The sequence below is a fragment of the Aquila chrysaetos genome, chromosome 15 (assembly GCF_900496995.4).
Source record: "Aquila chrysaetos chrysaetos chromosome 15, bAquChr1.4, whole genome shotgun sequence".
Lineage (NCBI taxonomy): Eukaryota > Metazoa > Chordata > Aves > Accipitriformes > Accipitridae > Aquila > Aquila chrysaetos.
This window is the reverse complement of record NC_044018.1, coordinates 10,265,514-10,286,038: the sequence shown is the minus strand read 5'-3', so window position 1 is coordinate 10,286,038 and position 20,525 is coordinate 10,265,514. Positions and strand designations below refer to the sequence as shown.

At 37.6% G+C, this 20,525-nt stretch overlaps 1 protein-coding gene across 1 annotated transcript in view; it reads right to left on the bottom strand.

Moving 5' to 3' along the window:
* The window catches only part of LDAH (lipid droplet associated hydrolase), a 128,654-nt gene that overhangs the window by 40,298 nt on the left and 67,831 nt on the right, over positions 1-20,525 (bottom strand). The window contains exon 5 of the mRNA XM_030037436.1: positions 1,326-1,566. Coding sequence (XP_029893296.1) covers positions 1,326-1,566 — 241 coding nt within the window. The remainder of the gene's footprint in view (positions 1-1,325; positions 1,567-20,525) is intronic.

Genomic DNA, 20,525 nt, shown 5'->3' with positions numbered 1-20,525 from the left:
CTGTGGGGACCAGGGAAGGATTCCTGGCTTGTGGAGATGTGACCCCACAGACCTTCACATACCTTTCTCTGAGACTAAATTATAAAAGGAAGAAACTTGAAAGCCTAGCGTACGTATGACTGCATGCTTGCTTTCTCCTGGGTCACCATAAACTTGTCATAAATTAGTAGGAACTGAAGCAACAGACCACAGGACTCCTGTCAGAAGTTCACATTATCAACTGGGAGCCTGATTTTGTCAGGCACAGGGTACTGCAGCGGAGTGACTGTCATTATGCCAGGTTTGTACAACATAAACAGGGCTGTCTAGGTTTGGCAGTAAGAACCCTCACTGTCCACCCTGCTTTCAGTCTCTCTACAGTCCTACAGCTAGCCTCCAATACAGACCAACACATCCACAGATAGCTGCAAGAGGTATAGGACCTCGGTGCAATCACGGAGTTACTCTGGCACATCTGTTTGGACGATTAGTAGGTAAAATTTAACTGATAGAAGACAGAGCACAACTGGAAATGTAGGAATGTGTTTTTACTACTATTAATGCAATCAAAACTTCCTTCTTGCTATTATTACTGTGTTAGCACGTCAATTCTATTCCAAATTGTTTTCAACTCCTAACTTACCAAAATACCTGGAGTATAGCACAATCCACGTTCTGGTTTTCATTCTAAACTTAACATAATTTATCTGAAATTATTCCCTTTCTTAAAGCTGTTTCTCTTGCTAGAATGTGCAAAATATGCATACAATATGCACTGGAGGAACGTTAATCTTCTACTTTTCTCCATATGCTCAAAAAAGTGCTGAAATTCTTCTGTGCATAAAGTAACTTCTATGTGTCTTTGTAGGCTGAAGGCTCTTTTCTGAATTTACCAATATTCCAATTCAGATAACAAAATCTATACAGCTGGTTAAATCATAGCTTTGAAAAAAACAGATGCAAAGAACCCTTTGTGAAACTGATTACTGATTTATTTTCACCACCCAACATGAATGAAATGCAAAAAGTAAGCAGACATAGGTAACATAAACCAGATTGTAACACAGTGTTTTGATCACGAGATACTGTTAGCAGTATAGGTCAGTTTTCTTAAGAAATATATATTCTTTAGGAAAATATTTTATTTGTTATTTTCCTCTTAAGATTTTTTTTTAATTGACTCATTTGAGGTTTTCCTGTACCCATGGTCTTAATTTGAGAAAAGATTAGACCTGTCCTTCTTCAAAACTTATTCATGCTTTAGTATTAAGCTTTTGCCCACAAACTACATCAACACTAAACAAGAACAATACAAAACCTGGTGTAACAAAAAAGAAGGTGCTCACCAATGCAGTCCACGCTGAAAAGATTTACGGAGGTTGTTATGGAAGATTCATCACAGGTCTTCATTCCTCGCAGAGCAAACCGCACCAGGGAGGCTTTGACTCCCTCTGGTAGAAAGGACAGCAGGTAGACGGGCATGTACAGAATGTAACGAAGTTTGCACAGCAAAGGGGTCATGAGCTTTCCTTGAGGGGACTGAGCCATACGCTCTATCGTCGGAAACAGCAGCACAGAGCGAAGAACCTGCCAGGCCATGAGAAAATGACTGTCAGCAAAGTCCTACCGCACCACATCCCAGCCCAGGAGACTTAATTTTTAAATGAGTCTCTGCTTGAAATGAAGTTGGGTTTCCAGGCGCGTTGCACCTCAGACACGTAGGCAAACTTTGTGGCATGCCCAAGTTGAATTTTTTAAAAGACGAAGCAAACAAGAACGTGGTTATGAAATGCTCAGTTCTATCGGTTTTGAAACAAGTGCCCAGGAGCGCGAGCACAGCCACTTGCTCCAGGAGGACGGCGATCCCACCAGAGGGCAGCAGGCAGGAACCGTCACTCTGGTCCAGGCAGGTTTTTTATTTCAGCAAAAGTACACTGCTTTTTATTTCATCTGGTAAACTATTTTCCCTAAGTAAACCAACCAACCAAATTAAAAAAATGTCAGCCACTCTGACAGTAACTTTACAGTTTGACAACACATGGGGTTTTCAATTTGCAGTTCAATATAGGTAAACTTGGTCAGAACAAAAGCCTAAGCATGCAGCCCCTTCACTAAGATGTCTACAGTGGTGCACAATATTGCTTTTTCTATGTTATAAAGAAATAGACATATTCTAAAGCTGGTAATTATTTTATGTTACGATAATAGAATACACTGTAGCCTTAAAAGAGAATGAAATTAATTAAAAGGCCACCCACACTAACCAGAAGTAAATTAATATACCTGCTCTCAATTACATTTCAATGTTAAGATCAAATGAATATTCTAAAAGGATACCTGCCACTTTTTTCTGGAAGTAAAAACATATTGCAAGAATTCATATAGGAAAAACTCTCAAAAATACACGACTGCAGTACCTAACGTAAGTATCAAGAAAGTAAAGTAACAGAGATTCTGGATCTTACATTTGCAGATAACTAGGTATAAATTGCTGTGTTTTGTCGGTGACTCAGAGTAAATAAAATAGATGTAGTTATATATGTCTGCTTATTGCATGTATCATTCTATGTATTGCACAAATTAGATTCAGATTTTTGTAAAAAATATTTAAAAATAATTGTCTTTACTCTCAGATGAGATTCAGCTAATGTATGCCACTGCATCTGTGTGCAGCACCACTGGTCTCAGCAGCTATCCAGTGGAAGGCAGGGCGTGCCACCAAGAGATGCTTTCAAAATCTGGGCACTGTAACATAGCATACAGAAGAAATTGAGGAAATATCGGTAACTTGCCATGCTGTACTTTCTACAGTATTTTAAAAGCAGACTTTGAAAGTGCTATTTATATCGAATACGGAACTATTTTAAGAAATCTTTCTACTTTCCAGCTGATACTACTTTGGTTTTAGACAAAGAAAAATACATTCGCACGGAAATCAATCCTGGGCCTCTTTTTATTAAAGGCAACCAGCAGCTGAAGAATAGGAATGCAAGACTTGTACTAAATTATATGGTAGTTTCGTGATATTTCAGCTAGGAGCTGAACTCAAACTGTGGTGATCTAAAGCAGATTTGACCTGCGTTCCCAGGCACACATTAATCCTTTGACATTACAGTTTATAGATACAGGATTAGTTGCTTGGAGAGCTGTACTAACCACTGGGGGAAGTTGCTAAACCTTGGAGGAAAAAGGACAAACCAAGAAAGCTGTTATAATGTCCCACGCATTCCTGCATTTTTTAATGACACACAAATTTAAAAGATGGTGGTAAGATGGAGGATAATTTTATTTAATTTCTTTCTTTTTTTAATCTTTTGCAGACAATAATAGAGAAATGTAAAATTCATATTTTTCAAACACTTATCAACTATTTCTTAGTTTACTGCTAGATTCCTGAGCCAGGATTTTGAAATGTGCATTTGACTGCAGAATTGCTTAAAGATGTAGTTCAACTTCTTTGCAACGCAACTCCAGATACAACAGATTTAACATATTTTATTCTAATGACACACATGTTCATAAAAAAAGTCTGTCATGTTTGTGTCTTCAAATAAGTGAAGTAGAAATATACAGGTAAAATGAAGGAAATCAATGAGATTCAAATGCTCAACAACAGTTATATAATTTTTTTACTTTTCAAATGCCATGATCTTATCTATATGCAATTTACACTAGCTGAAATCAAGTAGATGGTACAGAATTATATTCAAGTTACAACTTTCAGAATTATTAGAAGACCAGTCGTCATAAGCACCAGGTATCGTCACACCTATGAATGCCACAGTATATACCATTAAGTAGTCTGTAAAGGTTAATGACTCCTTTATTTATAGAAACCCTTCTCATACTTAATGATAGAAGTTTCTTGTGATAACAATCAGTCAAAACACAAAAAAATATTACACATAACTAGAGAGAGAAATCCAGATTCACCTGGTTAAAATTAGCCCCAAAGTCCAGCGATTTTTATCGATTAAGCACATGGGAAGGCAGAGAGCTGGGCAGCTAGACACAGTAGTCACAGAGACTCAAGCAGGTCTGGGGACTACTGGAAGTTGGCCAGTGAATCTACTGAAGGCAAACACGCTCTGTGCCCAGGAGTCGCTGAGAGCTGTGAGTCGTATCACCTACCCTTGCTGTGCTTTCGTCAACCTGCTAAAAATAGTACATATATTCTTACATCATACTGGAATTGTCACTGTTGATTGTTGTGACAATAAACAGTATTTGCAAAACTGTCATTCAACTTATTTAACAATTATTTCTTTAACATGCTATTAAATTGCAAGATTTCAACACTCAGTATGACGCATACATTAAAGTTTAACGTGTAAGGCATAGATATTCTTTGGGTTAGTCACCAGTCAGCTGCTTCTATTTTCATCATTAATTTTTAACTCTTTCAATTAAATAGGGCTCAAGACCTGAATGGTTCAAGGGACTGTAATATGATGCAGTGTCTCACAAGTTTTACGTCTTGTTAACAACAAAAAGCTAACATTACCTGCAAGCTCTTCACATAATTCGATGTGGGTGCCAAGGCAGCTCCTAGTCCCTAGTCAAGCCGTATATGTATCACTGAAAAAATGAATGGGGCATGGCCTGAGCACGTGTCCAGAGGACAAACCGCCCGAGAAGCCCAATGTGTTCTGCCCATTATTCCTTCAACACACACCACAGTAGGAAGGTGTGGGGACTTCTGGAGTCTCACTTTTGTCACTGTTTATATACTTTGGTATCTAGAGTGATCAGTCTGTCAACTTCAGGTATGTATGACCCGCACAGTAAATTTTACAACACAGAAGGAAGAGAAACTAATTATTTCACAGGAAAAGTGAGCCCTCAAAGCAAAGAATATTAAATGCCCATTCCCCAAAAGCATGGCACTGACCCAGCTTTGTTTAGGCAGGATCCCTAAATGAATATGATTCACTTCATGTGATCACTGCTTCATATAAATATTAAAGAATAAAACAAATGCTTCCTCCAAACTACCTACATAAAGAACACATACGTTCCTGTACACCTGGGCTTTCTATTCAGCTTTTAATATATCTAAAACAAGATGACAAGGTGACAACTGAGCACCTTCAAGTCTTCACTGGATAATGGTTATGTCAACATGGTTTTGGATTTGCAGAAACAGTTGCAAGTTTTATTGTTTTGATTAAAATGAGAACAGAGTACAAAAAGCCAAACGATTAAATTTACAATAAATTGTTGTTTATCACTGCACAATTTAATAGTCTCAACTACACCAGCAAAGGATTTTTTTGTAAAATATTTAAATGGTTTCTTTATAAAACCACTAAAAGTATGGAAATCAGATCAAGCTAAAAAACCCCACAGTAATATTTTTCATTAGTGCATTCTACTGAAAGAGTTTAAATATATTCATCAGCTACAATTCGAAGTTTGAGCAGGTAATACTACTTGTTACAGGGAGTGCTAAACAACAATACTGAGGACGTAACACCACGCTTAAAAACTGGATGCCACTTACAACCAGTATTCAAAAAAGTGACTCGATTTTCAGAGCAGTTAACTCCTGTGATGCCAATGAGAAGAGCTCAATACTTTCGAAATTAGGCACTTCTGATTACGCACAAGAAACGCTGGTTACAGATTCAGGCACCTCAGGCGTGTACCTTCCTGAGCTCACACAGCTGAGGGCCTGGAGGGAGCTGTCACACTGTGCCGCTTGCTCTTAACATAGAGTGACATTTTCCTAAGAGAAACAAAACGGGAGAGAAAAGCTGGCAGGACATGAAAAGGCAGACGCTGACTGACAGAAAGGAGCAGGAGCCATTTTAAAGATCTGTTTCAGAAGAGACCCCAAGTAGGTGAATTCATTAATTACAGCCAGGCTTTCTCAGTCCTGTACTTTGGCTCTCAACGGACAGACCATCCCTGCCCACGACACCTCACAGGCACACTCAGATCTCTCTACCGAAGTTCTAAACCAACAAGACTCTGATCCACTGAAGAAAATACCAGAAAGTGAAACTTCCTCAGAAATAACCCGCTGGTTCGCTCTGCTTTAATGGCAGAAGCAGCGGTCACTGGAGGCTCACATTGACTTTTCAGCGGGGAAGGGGTTTGGAAATTCTTCGCTCCTGTTGCGTAATCTGTTCTTAATCACCAAGGGGGCAGAAACAGTTAATATAATAACCACCAACAAAAAGAACATAAGGCTCAGGTCCCATGCCGGTTATGCAACTTGGAGCCCATGAGGAACTCGAGACCAAATCAGCGTGCAGAAGCAAGGAAGCAATCTATTATGTTTTATAACTGACCCATCGCACCGACCGATGCTCAGTAAAGAAGCATCCAAGCGCAGTTCTGCAGCTCGCCCACAGACCCTGCAGCCAAACACCCCTGCTCTGCAGCAACAGCACCACTACCTGCACGACTTCAAGTCACACGGCTGGAAAGAAAACGAGCACGGAAGTTTTACTTAAAATTCCTTCAAAACCCTACAAAAAGCAAAAGCTGTTTCTCCGTCAAAAGTAACACTTCTTTTGATATATATTAGTTCATCCCATATATTAGTTTGTTATTCCTCTGTTGTGTTGGCAGAGGAAAAGCTATTATCTGTCAGGTGAAACCTAGTAAATTTTTCAAAGATAACATAATGATGCACTTAATGGTAATCTACAGTCTACCCTTGACACGGAATGCCACATTAATCACAATTTCTTTACTCGGTATGCAGAAACCTGCAGGCAAAACAACGAGGGTCAGGGAAGTATTCCCTGCTTTATTACCACAGCTGTGCTGAGCAGATTTCCAAGAAAACACACAGGACAAACCAGACAGCATTGGCTTGGGCTTTCCTCTCACCAGAGCGGGACTTTCTGGACATACCCATTCACTTTGCTCAGTCATGAATTATACATAATACAGTATAGTGTAGTATAGTATAATGTAATATACTACGATACAATATATATAATATAGAGTTATATTTTAAAATCTTGAATAATTTCTTCTTCAACTGTTCAAGATGCCATTTGGTTTGATGAATCAGCAAACTGTCTGTCACAGCTCAGTATCAACAAACCCACATGATTCCATGACAGCAAAAGAACTAAAGAATCAACTCAAGTGACAAGAAAATTATTTCACTCCTGCTGTGAAGTAAGAACATACTGCGTGCACTTTCTTCTATTTTATGTTATGGATCTCCTGTGATCCTAAACGAATGATTGGGCATATTAAATGGGAACAGACAAACACAGTTAATAGAAAATCTTATCATTGAAAATTTCAAAGTGCTTTATAAGAATTAAGTCCCACAGAGAAGTCTTACCATACTTATTTTATGGATCAATAAATGGAAATTCAGGAAGTTACATGACTTATTTCTATAACTTTTTAGTCAGGCAAAGTCTGCATTTGCACTAAAGGACCCTGACATTAGTCTGCTTAGAAATCAGAAACCTATTATGTATTTGGTTAATGTTTGCAGATCTGGTCTTCAAATTGACATACACATTGTGAAAGTAGAAAGACTTAAAACAACTGCATGGTAATTCACAATCCTCTGGTCTAACCAAAGCTTACTTTTCTGGGTAACCAAACTATTTCTGTAAAAAAAAGTGGTAGAAAAAAAAAAAAATAACCAACACTTTGTAGAAAAGTTTGCATTTTTTTACCATGAACGCAACGGTGGCTTAGTTCGTTAGTGCTTGCTTAGTTCAAGAGAGTCTTCTGTTACCATCTTCTAAAGCCCCCTCCCAACATACTGCTGTGAGGCAGGGGCACGTGCACTTGATTTCACACTTTCAACTTAATTTTTCTACATTTCCTATTTATTAGTGCCCAAATTTTCACTTTGGCACCAGATTCATTTAATTTTCTATGTTCCTTTCATTCCAGACTTCTCATTGTTACGTATAATGTATGACACTAAGTGACAGAAAGAAGGATTTTTTTTGAATTTTCTAAGAAAACTCTTTGTATATGAGCAGCATAATTTGCTCCCTGCAGAGCTTAATTTGTTGTCCAAACAAAAGCACAGCTAGTGTATGCAACTCTGTGAACGTGCTGTTAAAATTCTAAATAATACACTTCAATTTTCTCTGATGGGCTGAAGGAACTCTTGCCCCCTAGGAGAAGCAAACTTTTCGAGTGCCACTAACAGCATCATGGCAATGTCTGTCAGCTCGACTTTACTAAGGGGTATTTGAGTTTTCATCATTTGAGAACAGACTGGATCAAGACTCTTGATCACAGGACCTTCTGCTAGAGTTTTTATAGGCATACTGAGGATCCAGATAGGGATCAAGTTCTTCAAGGGAACCAACGTGTGCAGGGCTGTGAAGGCACGTGGAGAATGCGCAGACGTTCACAGGCAGAATTGCTCTCAGTATTTGAAGAAATTATGGTTCAGTTGAGCAGAACTACTTAATGCCATCTTTAAGCATACAACGATCCAGCCAGCTTTTTTATGTAGGTGAGAGGACAGCAGCATAAATGCAACAAGGTAAAGATGAACATTATTTGAACATTATTTAAAAAGTCAGGATTTTTTTTTTGCTTTTACACAGACATATATGAATAAAAACATTAGTGCCAAAGATACAAAACATTAGTATGTAAATATCAAATGTACTTTTAAGAACTAAGCATAAAAGCATGCAAGCAGTCCGTAAGATTCATTTACCAAATAAATTTTAGATTTAATCTTGCTTGACAGCTCCCGAGCAGTTACCTCTAAGGCGTTAGGTCTAGGTATTGCCTTGGGCACATGCCAAGTCCAACACATGCGCGTGCACACACACACGCACGCGTACACATACCGCCCAGGTACACGCTTCTAATTCTTTGTTGAATAAATATAGCAAAACCTAGAGATCCCCATGCAGTACACTGGTTACATGAATATTAATGACATCTTACACTAAAAGAGCAAATTCATAATTAAACACAGTAAAGTAGGCTCATGTGCACAGAGCTGAGCTATGACCAGAACAGAAGTATGACAAACAGTTTTCTTTATGGTATCGGTACAGAAATAACCTAAGCTTTATCATATCAGAGGCACTGATTATTGACTATCCCATGTGATTTTTTCCTTGTATGCCTTCTGTAACTAGAAAGACGTGAAACTAGTAGAAAAATTTTTATCACCTATGCTTGTTGCTTCCAGTTTGCATCATAGCCTCCATACTGGTAAACTAAACTGGGCTAGGACCTAGACTCAAGCACCAAAACTTTTCACTATGTCCTCTGGAATGATTTTGGCCCAAGCCAGCCAGCATATTCCCAGACGATGTCTGGGCACAGCTTAGAAAATAGCACAGACCAGGAACTGTTATTAATAGAAGATGTGTGTGAAACAATCATGTTTGGGGCTAGGGGGAAAGGAGGAGGATTCACTATTGGAATATAAGCTGTATTTTGCCACTTGCTGTGAAGAGCCACAAGATGGGCCCTGGTTTGTTTTATACAGAAAAATAATTTAAATACTAGTTTTAGTGTATCCACCTCACTTAGTCAGAAATACCTCAAACTGTTCAGAGGGATTTAATAATTGATTTTGTCTCACTGAGCTTCTAAGCACACTGTATGTCATCCCTGGCAATTATATACAGATCCTCCTGTTATCAAGAGATCATTCATCAGCTGCTCAGCAAGGAAAGAACAACGAGTCACTAACTCTGTGTGTCTTTACATACATACAGGTTAATGAAAACTGCTGAAATCGCACCATGAAACAGTGGGAAAATGAATGAGAATAAACCTTTGCCCTTTTCAGAGTTCATTTTGGCTGTTTCATCAAGTTCACTACCGGCCCTTAACTGAGGTGCCCAAGTTAGGAATTAAATTACCCATGACTCTCAACTGAAGTCAGTCATGGACAGATACTCAGAAGACACCACATGAACTGAAAACACTTTCTAGTAGAGTCTTCTGCCTCTCACTAACCATACAGAGGATCTAAGACTTCTAATTAGAAGCAGCAGAGCATACTTCTCAATAAGCACTTTTTAGGGGAGCAAATGCTACTAATAAAGCAGTATTTGAGTAAGTGTTCTCTGAAAAGGTCTGTTCATAGCAGTGTACCGCTTCCAGCACTGAAAACACTGTAAATATACTGGTGCCACTTAATATTGCAATGTATGAAGACTGGAATTTAGTATTTACTTCTGTAAAAGCTGCAGATGTGCAGTAATTCCCAGGTTCCGGTCTTGAATGATTCAGAATTACTAAACATCACTTTGTACTACATGCATAGTGCCTATAAAGTGCATGCCAAGACAATAAATGCAGGTCAGCCCCATTAACATCAGTGCATGATGTCTGCAATTGCATTGTGTTTCATTTTCACTTCTGTGCAGTCTTTCAGTTCTAGGCTTCCTCTGCCATTGAAGCAGATTAGCTATATCATAACTTTCACTGATATACAGAAAAAGTTGTATACTGCTTTTCTATTACTTTTTAGTCAGGCAAAGTCTGCATTTGCACTAAAGGACCTTGACATTCGTCTGCTTAGAAATCAGAAACCTATTATGTATTTGGTTAATGTTTGCAGATCTGGTCTTCAAATTACAGATAGGCAGCAGCAGCAGAGAAGCTAGAGCTATTTCATAATGACTGTCACTACCTCTCTTTTGTAGCTAGATTGCAGTTTCCAATGAATGCAGTGCTTCAGTACATGCCAAACCAGCTTTCTGAGATCCAACCAGGGTACCTGCTTCAGGATGCTTAAGGCAATTTTTCCAAGCAGAAGCACAGAAAAAAAACAACAAAAAAACCAAGCCCAAAACCAAACCAAAATTTGGAAAGAAACAGTATAATAATGAGGTTCTCTTAAGTTAAATTTAGTACTTTAATTATTCAGCTCACAGAACCAACTCAGAAGCTACTACTGTTTAAATATGCCCAGGAAAAATAATCTAAAGCATGAACAAGTGGGAAAAAACCTGGTAAGTAAAAGAGCTGAAAGGACACATTGGAAATGGTGAACAGCAAATGATAAGCAAGTTTGCAATATGATACGGCGCAGAAAGCAAGCAATAGAGAAGCTCTGCAAGGTAACATTACATATAGTGAGGAAACACATCACAAATGGCAGAAGAAGCTTTGTCTCCTTGGGAGACAACGCAGATTGCATTCTGTGCTGTACATCTTAAAAGGGAAGATTTCAATCAAAAGCCAGCCACAAATACAGCATAAAATTAATGAAGGGCTTAGATGAGAAAATTTCTGAAGGAAGTTACATATAGAGAGAGGAATATGAATAGCTTAGTGAATGGGAGCAAAAAGGCAATGGGGCGGAGAACCATAACTCCACAAATTTTTAAGGGCTATAACTGCAAAGGATGCAAAATAATATTTTGGGTGGGACAAGTGACATAAGTAGATGTGATGGAAAGAAATTAAAAGTTTCAAATGTTAAAGCAGGTATCAGAAATCTGTGTTGACATCAACTTCTACGCTGCACCAAGCTATCAGTTCCCAACTGTAGAACTGTTACCAACAGGAATGGTGCAAGAGAGAGAAATGTCACCTTACATGGATGTGGCAGACACTCTCAATTTCCAGAACCACAACATTGTATCAGGAAGCTGTAAAAAAGTTAACATAAGGCCTGATAATGTTTTTTATACATTCACTTCTCTCATGCAACATTGTCCTAAGACAACTGCATATTACATACACTGACTAAACTAATAAACCAGGAAGAACGAAAAGTAAATGCATTGACTTAAAATGTTTGGGTTTTTTTTCCTTCTTTCCCTTCTTTTTTCTAAATGGTTACCGCATTTAAAAAAAAAAAAAGGAAATAAAATTAAAGCATGTTTCAGTTACACAGCAAGCTGGCAGAATCTTTGCAGAGTAGTTACACCCAGGAAAGAAACATACCCTTTCAGGAGGGAAAAAACAATTAAAGGTTATTTGCAAAGTTTTTACCCTCCTCCAAAAAATCAGAATGAAACATGAAGTTTAGAACACTACAGAAAAAATATTTCATTCTACTCAAAGAACACTGTTAACAAAATAAGACTTGTTAACACTCCAGCACAAGACTGATCACTAAACCCAGTCCACAACCATCCTGCATTTCCTTCCCATCAAACTATAAGAAATCCTCCAGCACCCAATGACATACTTTATGATGCCTTGGAAAAAGATCCAAACCCCCAAAACCAAGGATCCAGCACAGGATGAGAAGATGGCAGACTCACAGCACTACCACTGGCATAGGCCCCCTTTTCCGATATGGAACTCATTAAATTAAAATTAATTAATTAAAATTAAAAAAGGATTTTTTTTCAGGCAACAGAAAATGCTACCAAAACAAAACACAGAAATCAGTGCCGATGGAGAATTCCTTTGTAATTTCAAATCTTTGATGAATTTTGTTGTGAGCATGTAAACAAGACACACCAGTTGCCATCTACAAGGTTTTCAGTATTATGAAGAACACCGTACATAATGTGTCAACCTTTGGTCCACCTTTGTCAACCTGTGGTCAACCTTTACTGCTTCCAGGGAAGGCAATCAAGGCCACAGAAGCTATACCTCAAGTCAGGGCAAGACATATTTCTTGGATAACTATGGGAAAGTCCACAAACAGGAGTTTAGGTACTGAAATATAAGACATACTTTATACTAATATTTACAATTTCATACATATATATATGAATGACATTTACAATATACAACTTAAATATATGAACTTACATAATTATTCATGGTGCAAAAACTACAGCAACCATAACAAATGTACACTCCTACCTTTTTTTACAGACCTGTCCATTAACTACTCAGAATCACTAAAAACAATATCGTTTTCTTCCTGTTACTTATTTGGATGGTTACTTCAGATTCAATACTTCTGTGTCCAGAAATCAGTTTAAATTTATGAATTTATTTCTATCTATTTGATCCTATATAAGTATTTTATTCTAATATAACATAATAGATAATTGCATAACAATTCTATTTTTCTCTGTATTTACTCCTTGTAATGTTTATAGAAGGCACTCATATACACATTCTCTGTTTAATGAGGTTAAATGAGCCAAGATATCCTGAGCTCCTCCCATAATTTAGGTTCCTTATTATCTTCCTAGGCTTTCCCTCTACTTATTTCAGTCTGAATACCTCTTTCTGGGACACAGCTGCCTTGTATGATAGTACTTACACTTCTCTGTCCTATAAACCATGTTACGCCGAGCTAAAATGCATGAGTTCTCTCCATGGTGACATATGTCGTTCACCTTCACAAGAGCACTGACGGAGGGAGACCCTTAGCCCTTTACTGTATACTTTGTTACTCCACACACGCAGTGAGAAAAGCCAGCTTTTCTTAAACCATATCTCTGCAAATATGACTCACGAGATGTATAAGAAACAGTAAGTACAGAGAATATGAAGATAACATTTTTAAGTCCCTCTCCTGCACACCCAGACTTTTAATTCTTACAATATGTGTACAACGGACAAGGCTGCCTCCTTAAAGTGCTCTGCTGACGTGCTTGTCTTCTCAACCTTCTCACTCTTGTTCCTTGGCCAGACTGTCACTCGAAGGTCAAACAAGAGCACAGTCAGCAAGAGCTGAGGCAGCGGAGAAGTGTAGCCAAGCTCCAATCAAAGTCTCCTCTACAGATCTGCAAAGTAACTAGAAATTCATAACATACTTCTAACAAACAATATTGCCTTAATACTGTGTTGCATCACATCCGAAGCTCAGGTTGGCTGTGTGACAAGGGCTCTTTCCTGTTCGAGTGCAGTTTTCCGTTTACCTTTGTCTGATGGCAGGGTTGTCTCTGCCTCTTGGCATCTGATGTACTCTCCTTTGTCCATACTTCATGTTTTTAGTTAAAATTACTTATAGCATAGTCTAATAGACTGGGATAATCAATTCAATTAATTCTTATTCTGGATTTGAACAAATCAGGCAAAATGAGAATTATCAAAGTGTGTGAAAGAGAGACCACTCTCGTTTCTCTGTGACCGCAGGCACAACCCATGCAGACCCCTTCTCACCTCTATAAAAATTCATGACTATTACTGACCTTAAGGGAGCTGGTCAACTTAGATATGTCTCTATCCCTCTGAATTACAAAAGAGAGAACTTTGGAGACTACAACAGGCTGGATTCAGGGTAATATAAATTCAAACAACCATATATCCAATTTTTTTAGCTATTTCTACTTGGACATACACAGAAAGCATCAGCTGTATCAGTTCTTCAGGGAACAGTATACATACATATATACTTCCTTCCACATTCCACAGAAGGTTTCTCTAAGAAACAACATACATACGAATCTTCCTGAAAACCTCAGAAATGCATTGTTTCCAAACATTTCAACAGCATTAACTTCCTTCAAGATACAGGGTAATGAAAGATACAGGACACACTGATACTCATCTTGCGAAGTTGTGCATAATCTTCACAACTTCACAGTATTCTACTGCGGTATTAACTGTTGCAAAATATAAGGTCATACTAAGATTTATTTTTTTTTAAAGGGAAGATTAACCAGTTGTACGGACAATGCTGTTCTCAGCGATATTAGACAAAGTCACTATTTGTAAATGGCACACAAATATATGTGAGCCAAGCAACAGTTAATGAAATTTAAGAGGAAACTTCCTTTTTGTGTATGCTAGTTCATAATTTCCCAACCATCAGTTTTCTTGTACCTTCCTTTTGAAGTAGTCAAATGTAATACAATGGATCACAAAAACCTGAATTTTTATCTTTCCCCACTCTACAGGCTCATTCACAATGCCAAATCTTTTCCTTATTTTTCATGACTTAATCAGAGAAATATTATTAAAAAAAAAACTTAAGGAGCATTTCCTCCTTTCATACTCTGCCTCTGGTATATTCTCTGCCTGAGGTACGTTACCATTCCTGGGACAAGTTAGTTGAAGGCATTCTTTTAGCTGTAACATACACCAGCTACAAATAGCCATTCTATTCCTTACTAATGAAATGCAGAAGCAAAACTAATATACTGAAGCACCTCATAGGCAGTTAACCTGTGCTGTACTTTTACAGACTATCCTGGAAAAAAGAAGACAGGAATAGCTTAAGTTGTTAAGTAGATGTTAATTTTTAGCTGATGCTATTCAATGACAGGAAAACAGAAAAACTCAACTTCCCAGGTGATGGAAAATGCCAGGACTCCCTTGTGTGAACCAACAGAACTATGACCAATTTTTGTCAGCAGCAGAGACTCCTTAACTCAACTGTGTATCTAGCACACCTTTGCTTCTACTCTATGTGGTAAAAAGAAGAGAAGAATTTAGCAGAAAAAGCAATTAGTAGGATACCCTGAAAATAAAAGTTAATATACCTGTTCCAACACCATTTTAAACATTATACTTTCTCCCAGTCTGTCCATCTATCACTCATACTAACTTACAGTTTCTTACACTCAATATATCCAATATTATCATATAAGTTACCCCTCCTTCAACATCTGAATTTGATCCACTATGTTCAAATATATATAAACCACACATTTTTCAAAAGAATGAAAACTTGGGTTTATTTTGTTACTGTTTTCTTTCAGCTTCTACCTGATGATATAAATAGCAGGCAATATTCTCATCTGTTTAAAATGCTTTACAGTGATCACAAGGTTTTTCCATGTCCTGGCACCTTCTTTATTTAACATACATTATCCAATTCTATTTGAAGTACATCTTTAATGCCCCAAGCCTCCAGTGCTTCCTGGCAGTTCCACTTGGATGGAAACAAAATTCAAGGACCAGCATTTTTTTTTTTAATGTATTTGTATTTCAAACTGTAGTCTTCAGCGTAACAACGAATACAGTGCTAGCAACAATGATTACACCCTTAGGTATGTAGGCCTGAGGGTCATTTGCACCAAGGTGAGGTGTGACTAAATTTATGTCTACTTTAAAGCCACTTTCCACTGACTTAGCACAAATTTGATTCTGAGCCTTGTATGTTGGAATCCTGCATCTGAACTCACTGGACCAGCCATATGAAGAGTCCTTTTAAAATATGAACAATCAGGCTTCTACAGTATTAACTTCGCATGATGTTATTAGGTGTATACTAAAACTTCCTCTGCAGAGTTTAATTACAGAAGAACTACAATGCGATGAAAATAACTCGGGATATATCTTTCAGTAGCAAAAAAGTGAGAGGCATGGAAATCTTGGTAGTATCTAACTTCAGTTGCTAAGAGTAAGAAATTACCTTTGCCAACAGTGGTCACAAGCAGAGTAACCGAAAAGGTAGAGCCCTAATGAGACTGCAGCGTGTCCAATACCCTACTGAATGCTTCTGGTCCTCTCTGATTCCACCTACTGTATGCCTGGGTGTGTGATCTTGCTCCTGCTGAAACTAGTGGCAAAATTTCCATCAATATAATGGGCCTTAATTCTGCCCCATGAATAGATTCTGATTAAAGGATTTATTTTTCAGTTATTAAATATGACAGTCTACAGTCAATGCAGATCTCACCAAAGACACAATATTCCCAGCTCTAGAGACCAAGATTCTCTTATTCTATTCTTGCATAGACAGATGAAGACCATGGCTGCAGTAAAACACTTACCATGGTAGTTACAGAATAACCTCTTGGACTGCACAGTAAATTGAGACCTTTGATAATTCCCTTTGAAATCAATATGCTTTCAATCACACCTTTCAAAAGGTTGTTAATATCTACCGCAATATGTGACTTCCAATGCTGAAACCTGTTTAATGGCAACAGGAGAGGGACCATCCATACCTCACCTTACAAGTGGGTCACAGCACAGGAAAAAAATTACCTGTTGTTTCACATTACTTGAAATATTTTCCAATAAGAAGTACTCCTAGAATTTTTCCAGATGAAGCCCAGAATTCTGCTAAACATACAAAAGACTAGAACTCAGGAGTGTTCTCTACAGACACTACAAACTATTTCTCAACAGGTCAGCTCTACATACTGAACTATTTGCGAATTATTAAAAATATAAAAAATATTAAACACACAGACTGTTCATTACATTTACAAGTCTCACAGGGCTGAAATGCAAATTACTCTGTACTACAAATATTTGGGTAACTGAAGACTTGCCCAAAATGTTTGGGGAAAAAAAAAAAAAAAAAAAAAAAAAAAAAAGCCTTTTTATGGTTTAAGGTAATAATGAGAAAACTGTTCTCCCAAAAATCTGTATCTTATTGTTGGACAGAAAATAGTTTAATAGAGAAAATATTCATTGACAGAGCAGTATTTTACATAGAGAATTAAGCCCCATCAAAGTGGGCAATATCATTCCATCTACAAGGGACGTGCCAAAGGAGACAGCCAAAATTTGCAACGGTGTGATAATACCGGCAGGGATGGATTTGTTGCTATTATGATTAAAGCATATAAACAGAAGAAGATTAGGAGGGGTGAGAGTGAAAAGAGAGGAAGAATAGTTTATTGGTTGGAAGAAGGGCAGGGAGAAGCTTATGTTGGAATGCAGTGTCACAGTTACACACCATAAAGCTTTCAGTTGCTCCCATTACATGAATGTCAGAACGCAGCTGCCACTTTCCAGGAGAAATTCTTTCCGTTTTCATTTTGGAAGTACAGGGTGGGATTTTTTTTTTTCAGTGTAGGACTCCCATGAGACTACCGCATTGCATCTGCAGGTACTCTTACAGTACACGGACTGGTAAATGTGATCCTTGTAGACATGATCTGGGACACTTACCACTTACGATGAACCAGTAATAACGCCCTTAAAAGTGGAGAGACGGCTCAACAAAAATAAAGTATTAAGAATCAGATTTTCTGTTGTCTTGAACTAACTGCTTTCATAGCCATCAATGTACAGCCATACCTACCAAAAAATATCAATGACAATCCATTCAGTTTAAGGAAAAGTGGCTGAACAAGGTGAATGAGAAAATAGCCTTACTATTATAATGTGATTTTGCTGATGAAAAGGGAAGGCCATGATTTTCCATCAGTGCCTCGGGATCCTTGGACTTCTATTTTTAAGTGCTCCACTTAAGACATTTGGAAGGGGTATATTTCACCACTCACTGAAGTCAGCCCTCAAAAAGGCATCCAGTCAACCCAAGCCCATAGCCCTGCTTGGCTAGAAGGGTTAGTAGACAGGTAAGGAAAGCTGACCTGGCATTTGATGTTGGAAGGAGTTCAGTCCATTACCATTTTAACCATTTTAAGTGGCTTATTTAACGATGTATGCTGGAGGAAGGAGAGCAGAACAAGTCCTGACTTGTGAGATCAGTGAAGAATAGAAGGATGAGTGAGCCAGGACGTATACACCGAGAAGAAACGGAACACAAAGCCGAACTTTGTATTTTTGTCCAAGGAAGAAAAGAAGCAAAGAATATTTGAGGTTCAAGATAGAACTTATATCCCAAAGTCTTGTCAGGGTAACAGAAGAAGAGAAAAAGAGAGAGGAGGGAGTAAGGAATTCTCTCAGTCAGCTCATTTTTCCATCCTTGCATAGACTTTCCCAGAACTGTAAGCATTTTAAATAATAAGGGAAAAATACAAAATTCCTTCCTTTGCAATACTACAGATGGCTCCTAGCCTTAATTATTATGAGAAATGGATTATAGGCAGGAATCAGCTAAAAGAGCAAAATTATCATATCTAATTTATCACGCAAATAAAACTGGTCATCGGGTAGGAAGGGTTTTAGTGCAACTGAGCACAAGAATTTGGAGAATACCTTTCAATTGCCAGTGCCAGATAAAAAGTCTGAACTCTGCCAGCCACCATTAAAGGTCACAATTCAAATTATATTTACTAAGATCTGGGGTTTGTACCTTTCCTTTCAGTTAAATACACTTACAGTAGTCATGCTGCTGTTTTAAAATAAAGTAGCAGAAAATCAATGTTTTCAAGAACAATTAGGAAACAGTGAATTCTACTCCTTATACAGAATTATGCTTTGTTTTGGAATTTGAAATGGAGTGGAATGTTCTCACAATTTCCCAGTGACTAGAAATGTTGTAACGAAGTTATTAGAAGCATATTTTCATTAACATTAATTGAACTTTCATACAGGACTCCAAAGGTAACAAGTTTATTAAATACATTTGTGGTTCCTGGACTTCCACTTAAATGTATACTTAACACTGAATTCCACATGAAAAGGCAAACTCCAATGATTTTTTTTCCCAAATGTCACAGTTAAGTAGATTTGTATCCAAACAATAGAAATCAAGCATTTCAAATATTTATACATCAAAATAAATGGAAAAGGAAGTGGACTTCTATTACATTTAATTCTGAAGATAACCTCAGTCACAAGAGTACAGAGGGTGATTCTTAGGAAGGAATCTAAGGCTTGATTTAGTTCTCTAAACACAGGTTTACAGTCACTCAACACATGCTCAGGTATCTGAAAAGATGCATCGTGGCATTGGCAAAAATTCCCCTAAAATAATCAGTAATCAAAGAAATATTAAAAAGACAGGGGAAAAAAAAAATCGCCAGTAGTTATCTGAACTTAATTCAATAGTGTATTAGAAATGCCCTAAATGCAGCGAATGTGCAATCTAAGCTCAGAGATCTGTGTCTTTTTCTGATTCCTTTCACTCCTGCAGTGTTCAAACAGGACACACCATTCTCAGTATAGAAACTAATGCAGAAGGATACATTTTTCCACTCTAGCCTCTAAAGCAAGCATCCCTAGACTTCACTGTAAACCATGGGGAATGAACAAATTAACAATATGGCAGAGTAGGAAACATTTTTAATTACAACACTGTCCATTCTAAGTAACCTCTTCTAACTAGAAGATCCATGCCAAGTCCTTCCTCACTGCTTGAGTAACTATCATATACAACGAGAGGCAAGAGCTGATGAAGCAGTTCAACTTCTTTTTTGAGGGCTCAAGATTGCCAGCGAAATTACATTTTAATATAGACCTTCTAGGAACAGACACTGGTTACCAGAGTTATAGCTGTGGTCAAAGTTTAACTACGTTTGCAAAGTCTATGTTCAAAAACTCCACAATATCCCTTCACATGCTCCTTTCAGGAACAATTCTTTAATGCCTTAATTGACTGCTTTCCCCTTTACTCAACTTTAAATTAGCATGAAAACTGCTGATTTCTCTATTGTCTTCTGTAAAAGCATATTAATTGCAGCAGAAGAACAAAACAAAACAAAGCTATGCGCGACATATCTTGATAGTGAATTTTGATTGTTTGGTCCAACTCTCCAAAGAGGTAAGTCTCTGATTTTTCAAGTGCTATGCATACACATCTGCAGACAGAATTGTAAAAGATCTCACCAGCCAGCATAAAAAGTTCTTTGGGAAATCTGGCTTTCCAAAGGGTGTTGAGCTCTTTTGAAAAACATATGCTATAAATCCTAATTGCTTTTGAAATTCACTCCTTGTTCTACATTTATGATTCCCTCATTTTTATAGAATCATTTCACTTACTTATTACAATATGAATCTGAATTTTTGGAGATTCAAAATAACTAGATTTTATGAACAAATCTGTAAAAATCCACAGTACTTAACAAATCCTGTTATTCTGCCATTTACCATTCTAGCCATCTTTTTATTTTTAG